Genomic DNA, 12527 nt, shown 5'->3' with positions numbered 1-12527 from the left:
TACATACTTTTTCTGAGAAAAAAAATGTTATTTTTCATAAAACAGCTTTCCAAAATAAGTTCATATTAAAAGAAGCTGCAGTTTAACTAGAACCGTTGCTAAAGGCCACACTGGGCCAAGTTCTGAGAGCATGCTGCTTGTGCAGAAAAACCCTCAGCAAACAAAAATATGTTTCTGGGGTTTTTTTTTGTTTTGTTTTTTAAACTAATTCAGTAGTCTGTGCTTTGACAGAGAGGACAGAGCAATGGAAGAAGGGCATTCCCAGGGGCAGTTCTCAGAGTGATGGTAGAACTGAGAAGGCTTAGAAGACAAGATCAAAGGGGCTAAGGCCCTGAGCCAAAGGATTTAGGAGACCTGAGCTCACAAACAAAAAGCAAAGTACATGTGGTGGGGCTGTCAAGAGAGTCTCTGGAGTGGCAGATTCTGGTGTAAACAAGAACTGAAGTTGGAATACCTCAAAACGCCTCTAAGAGAGAAAAGAAAAACTGCAGTAAGGAGGGAAAATCCTAATGCATGGGCAAAAGCTAGAGAATTATCACTATCACCTAAAAGTGTATCTTTTTTGCAAATACCAATTTAGTGAGACAGAATTTTCAAAACTCTGATTATTTGTGAAGAAATCACAGGAGCTATTTTCCTCTCGTGCCAAAGTGCTTCCTCATTCTGAATATGTTTACTTTCAAAATAATGGACTAATAAATCTGCGTCTGGAAATAAGTTTAGCTTTAATTCCCTCAGAAAGATTTTACCATATGAACCTGTATAGCTATCAAAGGGATCAGAGCCCTTTACATTAATATTGTAGCAATAATGTTAACCTTTGCCTAATGCCTACTTCATAATCACGGCAGCAGCGGCCATCATCTCATGAACTCTCATGAGCCAGGAACTTTCACAGATGCTTTTTATGCAAGAGCTCAATTAATACTCCTAACGACTCTCTAAGATGGTACCTCTCACTCTACAGAAGAGGAAACAGACTCAGGGAGGTTAACCTAGGACTTAACAGTGAGAATTTTTTTACTTCAAACTATCTTTTCTCTTTCAAATAGTATTTCATGGAAAGTCAGTTTTAACTAAAGTATAAAATGGTAAAAAACAACTGCAGGAAAATGAGGTGTGTGAGATTCCCCCATAAAAGACAGGAAATGAAAATATAATAAAGTCCTATTACTTGTAGCAAGGCATACTACCAGGAAGCAAGCTGAAGGTCAACATAACCCCAAGAGTAGTCAGATTTTTATCAACATGTTACCCTCCAATTTTAAAGTAATTTCTCCAGATGTTCTGGTGCTTTCACGTCTTGGATGCCCTTCTAAAGTGAGCTACAAGAAAACTACTAAGGCAGAACACCCTAGAAACATTAATTCCTTTTGCAAGAGGTTCTGATATTTGCTGGTACAGTGCTGCCACCATGTGGAGCAACTTCTGAAAAAGTGGAACAAAATTCCCCCTCAAGAACAGTAAAATAGGACTCATACCCATCATCAGATTAAGAGGATTTCGAGGATTTCCACATTAAAACAGTTCTCAGATAATTAATGCCTTTATCCGTTCAAAATTTTAACCATTTTGAGAAAACGAAACAGTTCTAAACATGTTGTATATATATACTCATGAAGGCAGTGACCAGTAATGGGTACTGGGACTCAGACCTAGGTTAGAATCCTGGCTACATTACCACTAGCTGTATGACTTTGGGATTATTCTTCAGCCTCTTCGAGTATACACTGCTTGATCTCTAACATGGAATAACTTCTTTTTTTTTTTTTTTTTTTTAGGTAAGAAGTGTATTTATTTAAGGAGAAACACACTCCACAGAGTGTGGGCCATCTCAGAAGGTGAGAAAGGCCTAGAATAACTTCTAATTCAGAATAACCTCTAGTTCAGAAGATATGAGGACTATAAAAAACACTGTAAGTAAAAGCATCTGTCACTGTGCCTGACACAGAATGCACTTAAATTTAAACTTCCCTTTTCTTAATGACATTAGGAAGGTCATCATTAGCCTTAGGACCTTCTCAGATGTTTGAGTCACTACACCTTACATCTACCACTAGATGCTGGAATTTACTTGACATTCTTGCACTCATCCATTTCTTATCAGCAGCATTTGACCCAACTGATAAAAGGAAAATCAATGATCTAAAGACAGTTGTAATACTTTTGGCAAAATAACAGGACATACAGTTGAGATGAAAAGTATGGGTTCAAGAATGAAAGTAGGCATGTGGGTATATGTGTTGGTTATCTCTTAGTCCAAGCTTTTCAGTTCTTCACTTAAGTAAGAAGAATGAAGAGCTCAAAAAATGATTTGAATGTATGTAAAGTAAGGCCAGGACAGAGTGAGGCAATCGAGGTATCCCACTCTCAGGCTTGTGCAGGTAGAGTGGGCACCTGAGAATGAATGCCTCCTTAAATTCTGTATCCTGGGCACTTTGCTAGCAAGACGTCAAACAATATCAGGGAAAAGTTTTGCTACTAAGAAGTCTGACAAGAATAAGAAAAATTTCCTATTTAGTTAGAGGGGAGTAGGTCCAACAATTTAATCTCTAATGCTGACACCTGTTCTAGGAAAATCTGTAATAAAGATACAATAAAACATAAGGCATTCCTGAAACAGTTTCTCACAGACCTACCAAGTACCTTAAATTTTCTCTAAAAGTTTTCTCAAAAATACTTAAGAAAATCTCCCCAAGTCACCTCCTGATTTGTTGTATAAAAACAGGTTAAGAATTATTAAAAGCATTATAGTTTACTATAATATCATGATACATTAAATTCAAATAGAGACCCATTCATGTGCGGCCTCTTTAAATTACCTATATATAGATAGGGGATGGGGGAAGAAAACAGGTAAAACAAACTGGCATATATTAATAATTATTGAATCTGGTGATGGTAACTGAGTTCATTTTTTCATTTAGTCACTCTAATTTTGAATACGTTCGAAAATTCCCATATTGAAAAGTATAAATAAATAAATGGCAAACATATACTACTTGAGTACTATGGACTGGACAAAAGCCAACCCTTCTACTACAATGAAAACTTGGAATAAATCAGACAAATTAGGCTTGTTCCAGAAATTGTTCCATCCTCTCAAATGATTTGGATAAAGATCTCTAAGTGCTACGGGGGTACCAAAAAAAAAAAAAAAAAAAGCCTTTACTAAACCCTCAGTTAGTCCCTTACCCTTGATGATCTAATTTTACAGGTTCTGCTTTGAAAAATTTACATTAGTGTAAAGATGCCTTTTTCTCCCTGAACTGGAATTGCCTATATGAGCTAGAACTCATTTTTACCTCACTCCACTCCACATTCATAGCCCCACTGAATATTTTAAAAGTTTCCACAGGGTACATGATATTCTGCTCATCTGGATGCCCAAAACTTGGAGAGCAAAGCCCAAACACTTTCAATCTTCTCATCTGTCCTCAGGTAGAAAATTTCAAGAACATTTGCTCAAAATAACAAAGTGAATCAAAAGCAATGTCAAAAATACAACTTAGTACCAGCTAAACATTCTAAAAACAGATACTATTGCCTTATAAATTTATTTCTTTATGGAATTTTTAAAAAGGTGACACACAGGGCTGCTTGAGTGAAAAACATAGGGTTGAATCTTCTAATGACGGTGGTGATTATACCCTGTAAAGTCACGGTTTAAGCATATACACCCACATCACTTCTATGCCTAGAAGGTGGCTAAAAGAATCCTGATAGTAGTTAGAACAACAGTATCTTTTTTAAAATGTGGCTTACTTCATTTTTTGACCTTGATACTAAGTTTGAAAGATAATAAATAGAAGCCAAGGTTACCCAAAGAGTAAGATGAACCAAATGAAGTATCAAAGCAGAGATCTGAGCAGGTAATTTGCAAGTGAGACACGTCTATTTCACAGCAAATCCAACTCTCTTTTTCAAAAAGTTCAACAGTGAAATATTCAGAGGTTATCCACTGATTAGCTCAATGTTATTCACCTCCACATAAAGAATGCCTTAGGCAAAAAAAGGAGAGAAAGTGGCTAAATTCCTCCATCTTCTCAGTAATGATACTTAATGACCAATCACTCAATTCAAATGAACTTCAGTTACTAGCAGAGCCAATGTATCACTTTGAGACTTACTCTCCTTCATTATATAGGCAAAATTAAAAATGTCAATAGGAGAAATAAAAGGTCCCAAAACTTTAAGGTAAAGTTTCTTTAAGAAAATGATGAAAGAACCGGTTTGTTTCTGAGCAAATACAGGGGTAAGTATGATACAAAGATTTGCTTTAAGACCCTTGTATTTTAGATACATGCACCCCAATGTTCACAGCAGCACTATTTACTACAGCCAAGACATGGAAACAGGGACTTCCCTGGTGGCGCAGTGGTTAAGACTCCACGCTCCCAACGCAGGGGGCCCGGGTTCGATCACTGGTCAGGGAACTAGATCCCACACGCACGCCACAACTAAGAGTTTGCATGCCACAACTAAGGAGCCCGCGAGCCGCAACTAAGACCCGGCACAACCAAATAAATACATAAAATAAACTAAATTTTTTAAAAAAGTCTAATCTTTCAAAAACAAAGACATGGAAACAACCCAAATGCCCATCAACAGAAGAATGGTTTAAGAAGATGTAGGGTGTGTGTGTGTATATATACACACACACACAATGGAATATTAGCCATAAAAAAGAACAAAATATTGCCATTTGCAGTAACATGGATGGACCCGGAGAATATGATACTAAGTGAAGTAAGTCAGACAGAGAAAGACAAATATTATATCACTTACATGTGGAATCTAAAAAATAATACAAATGAATCTATATACAAAACAGAAACAGACTCACAGACATAGAAAACAAACCTATGGTTACCAAAGGGGAAAGGGGGGGGATAAATTAGGAGGTTGGGATTAACATATACACACTACTATATATAAGAGAGATAACCAACAAGGATCTACTGTATAGCATAGAGAACTATACTCAATATTTTATAATAACCTATAAGGAAAAAGAATCTGAAAAAGTGTGTGTGTGTGTATATACATATATATATATATATATATATGAATCGCTGTGCTAACACAATACTGTAAATCAACTATACTTCAATTAAAAACAATTTTTAATAAAAAATAAAAATATTAACCTAGAAAAATTAAAAAATAAAACAGAAAAGCAACAGGATTTACTGTATAACATGGGGACAATATTCAGTATCTTGTAATAATCTATAATGGAAAACAGTCTGAAAATACATATATATAAAAAACAGAATCACTTTGCTGTACATGTGAAACTAACACAATATTGTAAATCAACTATACTTCAATTAAAAAAAAAAAGAACACTCTTGTATTTTAGTACTTGGTTTTCAGCTCAGAAACGTGTAGGGCGTGAGACAGACATCTGTGGGACACACCGAAGTCATGCTTCACATAGCTAACCTATGGCTCAATGTCCCAAAGATAAAATTTATTTTAAACATGCTTTTTAAAGGGACCCATTTTAAATACTGCTCTCTTATAAACGCAGAAACATATTACCATTGGATTTGAATCTGCTATGAGATCCCGCAGAGAGTCCAGAAATCCCTGATCTTCCACCATTTGGGCATTGATGTCATGGAGTTTTGCCACACAGACTGCTGCTGTCTTCCGAACATAGGGATCTTCATCCTTTAAGCACTTGCGGAGGGGCTCACAGAGATATTCTGTAATCTTGTCCACCCGGATGCACCCCATGGTTCTGACTGCCAAGGCCCGAATCAGAGGATTGGGATCTTCACAGTCCTATAAACAACAATCATTGACAACTACAGGTGTACATAAACCAGAAAACTAAACAGTCTGGTTTATATAAGCAACTAAAGAATATTTAATTAATGTAGGCTTCCAGTTTCATTCTACATCAGAACCCACATCTCCCATACGATTCCTTTCCTAAGTACCATAGTTGCCTATTTAAGAGTTTAGGCTAGGAATTCATTTAACTGCTTTACATACACAATGAAGAAATGCCCTGTAGGATTCATTCCAGAGCTGGGGAGAAGCTTAGATAGCTGGTGTTACCATCCCATGGCCATTGTTGGACCTGCACTAAAAGCAGAAAAGGGCTTTGGGCTTGTATTCTGGTACAGGAAAAAATCAGAAATTGGAAAGATATGTCCCACTCCACAAATATTAAGCAGGGAGAAAAGAGGGCTGGATATCTGGGGCCTACAGCCAAGAAAGCAAAGGAGAATCTAGAAGCTGGTTTGGGCCCAACATAAGTTCCTTGCGCAAAGCAGCAGACAGGGCCCTCTGAAATCCTGATTAACATACATTCTCCTTTCCCAGCAAGTGCCTCCAAATACAGTACAAATAGAACACTTACCAAGAAGGAACACCCCTTAAACTACCCTATATTAAAAAATTTCTTTAAACATTATAAACCTATGCACACGTTAACTTCCAAAAAATGTAAACTAAATTCTTTCCAATGATATCATCCATCTATGAATCACCAGAAAGAATGAAATGTTATAATGATTCTGTACATTGTAGCTAAACACAGAAAAAGAACAAAAATTCCATGAGAAGGAAGAAAGCATGTTTATTTTCCAAAACAATTTGACAGAAGCTAATTTTAGAAATGCTGTCTGATTTTTGCTTTTAATGTAGACTAAATTCCAGGCAGAGGAAAAAAAAGTAAACAAAACAAAACAAAAACCCTAATAAGAACAACCTTATTATTGTGTTCATCAAATCTAATGATAGGAGAATTCTAACTGGATATCCAATAATATTAAGGACTTTCTTTAATGATCAGCTGATTAAATGATTTTTTCATTCTTAAGATGTTTGGGATTTGCTTTAAAATCATCCAGTAGGAGAGGAGGTGGGGGTCAGGAAAGCATGTATGGAGAGTTCAAGTTAAACAAGACTGGCCATAGGTTGGTAACTACTGAAACTACAAGGTAGATATTTAGGAATTTATTATACTATTCCCTCAACCTGAATATGTTTGAAAATTTCCACAATAACAAAAAAGTTAATCAACTATTGTAAGACCTATTCAATAAAACAAAATTAAAAGGTAGCTCCTGTAGTTTCCACTACTTCTGAACCATAAGCATAATTTCTACAAAGATAAAATAGGTAAAGCCCCAGGTTACTGACACTACAATGATATGCCCAACCTTTGTCAGCCTTGGAAGATAAAACAGTGAGGTTTCACCTGGCTTTCTTCTCCCACCTGGCAAGGATGCACCAAGCCCAGCTGACAGAAGGCTCACCATATGGTCTGAACTGGATGACAAACTCTGGCATACAGAATGCTTAAATCATGAATATTCCTACTCAATGGCTAATACTTCTCTAGAGGCCCTCTTTTGGAACAGAGGTTGTTTATTTGCAATGCAGACACTAACCATACCAAGAGACACTTCTGAAAAGGTTTTCTGAGGTAGAAGAGACTGTTCTTGAGTCCCTGGGAAAAAGTTACCTTCACAAAGCTGTTGACAGCCATGATGGCCATGTCTGGCTGACTCTTGGCATAGTTCATCAAGTAGAGATACACGAGCTTCTTTAGTTCCAGGTTGTCAGTCTGCATACAATTCACTACATCTGGAAAGAGAGAGCTGAGAAAAGAGGAAGGGAAAGTGAACAGATGTTGGTGCCAGGCTGTTGGACAGAACACAAAGAAACAGCCTTAATTTAAAAAGTGATTTGATGTGAGGACAAATGTCCACTAGTGATAATACTTACCACAGAAATTAATTACTAAAGAATTTATAATAATGGTCCCAAGAAGACGTCTAAAAATAGATTTTTAAAAAACTTTTTACTATGAAAATTTTCAGAGTAGAGACAGCAGTTTAATGAACCCATGTATCCATCACCCAGCTGCAAACAAATACTGATACATACCCGATCTTGTTTCATACACAACCTCAACCCACTCGCCTTCCCCCAGTCCCTACCCCATCTAGTTGCTCTAAACAATTTCTAAACAAATCCTGGACATACATTTCATATATAATATTTTAGTGTATATCTTTACAAACTTTTTAAAAAATCACTATGTCACACAAAAACCCCGTAATTTTTCATATCAATTCTTTGCAGTTCAAAGCACTACAGATGTTATGCTTTTTAACGCACATATTCTTCCATCCCTGACCAGTGGGAACTCATTTGGTTAGTTTCCTTATTAAAACAGTTCTCAGATAATTGGGGCCTTTGTTTAAAATTTTAACCATTTTCAGAAAATGAAACAGTTCTAAACGTGTGTGCCATGTGCACATTTAAGTTCTATTGTATATATACACCCATGAAGGAAGTGACCAGTAACAGGTACTGGGACTCAGACCCCAGGTTAGAATCCTGGCTACATTACCACTAGCTATATGACTTTGGGATTATTCTTTAGCCTCTCCAAGTATACACTGCTTGATCTCTAACATGGAATAACTTCTAATTCAGAATAACCTCTAGTTCAGAAGATATGAAGACTATAAAAAACATTGTAAGTAAAAGCATCTGTCACTGTGCCTGACATAGAATGCACTTAAATTTAAACTCCCCTTTTCTTAATGACATTAGGAAGGTCATCATTAGCCTTAGGACCTTCTCAGATGTTTGAGTTACTACACCTTACATCCACCACTAGATGCTGGAATTTACTTGGCATTCTTGCACTCATCCATTTCTTATCAGCAGCATTTGACCCAACTAATAAAAGGAAAATCAATGCATTTCATATTAACATAAATATTTTAAAGTAAAAATCTACCTATTTTACTTATTTTTTTAAATTAAGATGACATTGTTTTAATTTTTGCCAATCTCTTTAATGTCTACTTTAAACAAAAACAGCTGGATTCTCACATGTGCTCCTGCATTCAACCTGTTGTAGAATGTTGTTTAGCTGAAGTGTAAGAAGAAAATCCATCTTCATACACGTATATAAATTGGAAAATGGAGGAGTATTTTAATAGCTTTTTCATATAACTGGATGTTCTTCTTTGATACATTAAAGCTGGACAAATGGTTGTTTTTCTTTTTCTTTTGTTTTTAGTCCACGAATGGTAGTTTCTTAAAAGTTAGGTACAATATGGAATCTGAAACCATATTGATAAACTTTCTGTACTTGGTTGCATTAAAATCCATTCATTTATCACTTATTTTGAATGGATATTTTACCCATGCATAATTTTGTGATGTATGCACTGGTCATTTGGAAAATATTGGTTCAATGAGTTATGTAGATCTTCTCTATGGTGGCATATTTCATTATACAGCAGCAAATAATCACATTCATTAATTTCACCACCAATCTCATCAGAAAAATCTCTTATTGGGAAGCTATCAAGCTCACGATGGGAGATACAAGTTTTCCAACACTCTAATTTTTACTTTAAAGTCGAAATTTATCTACTGTCAAATTTTTTCCCTTGAAGTGACAGGTTCACTTTGTTCATTTTTTATAAAATGTCTCCCAAATATTGAAGTCTGATTAACTATAGTTCTGTCTGTCAATCTTTCTTTCACAAAGAAATGGTGTTCCCAAGTCAAACAGTTGCGCAAGGGCTTTTTTTCAAGTCAACCGTCACACTTTGCTATGCAGTAGAAGTACTTTATGCCTAATTCCTATTTCATCACACAGAATATTAAAAAGACCTGAACTCAAGGTTCAAGGTTTACTGAAATAAATTTTTAGTGCTTCATGCAGGACAGTCCTAAGTGAAACTGCCCTTTTTTCCTGCAAGCACATGATGGTGAAGAATACAATGACTACTTTTACAGTTTGGCACCACTGCCTTAATTCACACTAAGGCACCAGCCATGCAAATGTCAACAGAGTGAAAAGGGTAAATAACACCTAAGTATTATTACAAGAATAGCTTTGACTTCATGGATTTCATGGAAAGGATCTCGGGAATCCTCAGGGGCCTGCAGACAAGCCTTATTTATTTCCAAATGGTCTTCCTAAATTACAGGAAAAAAGGGAGGGGAAAAAAAAAAAAGACCCTTTGGATTTTGTTACCACTGATTTTCATCTTGAATTCGGCAATTAAAGGCAGAGTTGTAAAGTTGAGGGCACTGGCTTGAGCCAATTAAAGTACACATGGGCTTCTGCTTCTCAGTATATTTTTATCATCTTCTAAAACTACCTCAGCAACAAATTTGTAACTGTGTCAGCTCTCAGGAGGTTTTATGCTAGATCTGTATGCAAGTGAAATCAAACTCGTTTCACTCTTAAAAAAAACAAAAAAAACTTAGTCACAGAGTTAATATAAAAGCAACTACACTTCCTGATGTTTCCAGTGAGACAAACTCATTCTTATACGTTCTGACTGTAATAGCTTTAAATAAAAAGCAGTGAAAGCCATAGAGTAAGAGTCTAAAATGAGCAAAGCAGAAGAGATTACCCTTACCTAACATCTTTCCCCACAGTCATAGCAGCAATCACTTTCTTCACAGCCTCCTTCCTCTTTTCTTTCTTCTCATTGTTGAGTTCAGCCTTTAATTCAAAGATTTCTCCTAAAAGACAACAAACGGGTGAGGTCCCAGGATCAGAGAACTAGAGCAGAACACTGTACTATGTAGCAAGTAACACCACAACAGCTGACCAGTGGCAGGGCTGCAACTGAAATAAGATTATTTAAAAATTATAGGATAGGTACAGTTCAAATCCCTAGAATATTAACCAACCCATTGATAAGGATGCTATTTTGGGGTTATGGCCAGAGAGGAAGTTGTAAGCCAGATCTCAGGAAGCAGAGAAGTGGGAAAAAGGAAAGATACCTCATGATATCTTACTACGATGGGGAGAGAACAGCATCTGAGGGATGATCTCCCGTCAGAATTTCAAAGTCCTGGGAAAAAAATAAATGTAGGCAAGAAACAGGTTCACAAATCAATGTTTTCAAACCAGAAGAGACTCCTCATTCACCTACTCTCAACTCCACAGAGAACTGAGGCTCAAAGGTCACCAAGTGAGTAAGTGACAGACTGGCCTTAGAACTGTTTCTCCCGACTCTTTAATCCAGAGTTTCTCAACGTTGGCTACACACTATTACCCGGGAAGTATCTAGAAATGCCAATGCTCAGGCTCCACTCTGGACGAAATAAATCAGAATGTCAAGGAGTAGAACTCCTACGTTCATATTTTTTTAAAGTTTCCTCAAGTGATTCTAATGTATAATCAGGGTTGAGAATCACTGCTCTAATTAGTACTTTAAGATGTTAATGGGCTTTAAGGCCCTATCCTGTTCAATCAATCTAAGAACAGAAATAATAATCCTGAAGCTTCAAGAATGGTACAAACCAGAGTCATTTCTAAAGGTACAATCTTAAATGACTGACTGCTCAGGCCCTGCACCATGAAATGCCAGGACTGTCACCACTATTTTAAGGCCCAGGCTCACCTATCTTCAGAAAGCAGGAGCTGAAATAAGAAAAAAGGTTAACAACTCTCAACTGGTTTTAAAAGAAAGAAGAAAATATACTATAAGACCACGAAAAAGAAGTTGACTATTGTCACTTCAACTTTCCGTCTACAGTATTGCCTCATTTTCTTCCACCTTTATGACTGTTCTTGATGTTCATTTTAACCTCATTCACCAGTATAGAAATAGTGGGGGCAGCAAACTAGGTGATCTGCTGAAGCCTCTAAATGGGAAGGATGCACTGGTAAGAAGCACAGAAGTTGAGCACTAAAAAAGCTTGTTACATCAAAATCCATTGCTAACAAAGCAAACAAACTGTTACAAATATCACCCTTCTATTTGACAGCTGCAAAAATAGCACAGACAGAAAAGCTGGGCCCTTTAAAGAGTCACTGTCCTCTTCTCCAAGTCCTCTGCTGCCAAATCCAGCTCTTAGGGTTCCCATCATTTACTTCCAAAAACAGTAAAGGACAAGCAGCACGGTTTCAGAAAATCTGAATTGTGAATATCAGCAGGAGCTGAAGAATCAAAACAGAATATAACTGAAATTATTCCAACTCCAACAGCATAAATTTAAAGAATAGGCTCCAGTGGCAGTTCTGGTGGGTGTTACAGGAAGTAAAAGGAACACAGTCTATCCATTTTTTAAAATGTGGTATTTACCCAGCTGTGATTCATCTGTAAGTCTCAAACCTTTATAAAAATCCCTCAATTAAAAAAAGGTTACCAGGACCCATTATAAGCGAAGGTTTGAAAAATTAGGTGAGTTCTTAAATTACATCTTTTTGTGTTATTATAGAAACATCTTGGTCATCAAAGCACACAAAATGTTAACAGAAGAAATAAATACGTTTCAGAATGATAAGAGAATCAGAAAAAAAGCTGAAAATGAATGACAAGGGGCTAAACGCTTTTGTATGCTATAAGCAATAAAAACAGCAAGAAGTTGGGTGGAGCCAAGGAGGAGCACAGAGGCAAGGTATCTCTCATACATACTACAGCTTTATTAAATTCTTATCTTTCCCCCCTCCTTTTCCCCTGAATCAAATCTACCAAGCATTGCTAGCGGCTAGCAACAGTTCTCAATCTCGG

General features: G+C 36.5%; 1 protein-coding gene across 4 annotated transcripts in view; it reads right to left on the bottom strand.

Annotated features, from left to right (window-relative positions):
• Positions 1-12527, bottom strand: part of AP2B1 (adaptor related protein complex 2 subunit beta 1) — a 119156-nt gene that overhangs the window by 93246 nt on the left and 13383 nt on the right. For all 4 annotated transcript variants that reach the window (XM_007190197.3, XM_057535475.1, XM_007190198.2 and 1 more), the window contains 3 exons: positions 10422-10527; positions 7487-7622; positions 5548-5793 (listed from right to left, as the gene is read on the bottom strand). In XM_007190197.3, the coding sequence (XP_007190259.1) occupies positions 5548-5793; positions 7487-7622; positions 10422-10527 (488 nt within the window). The remainder of the gene's footprint in view (positions 1-5547; positions 5794-7486; positions 7623-10421; positions 10528-12527) is intronic.

This window comes from Balaenoptera acutorostrata, chromosome 20, assembly GCF_949987535.1.
Source record: "Balaenoptera acutorostrata chromosome 20, mBalAcu1.1, whole genome shotgun sequence".
NCBI lineage: Eukaryota > Metazoa > Chordata > Mammalia > Artiodactyla > Balaenopteridae > Balaenoptera > Balaenoptera acutorostrata.
This window is presented reverse-complemented; position numbering and strand designations above follow the sequence as displayed.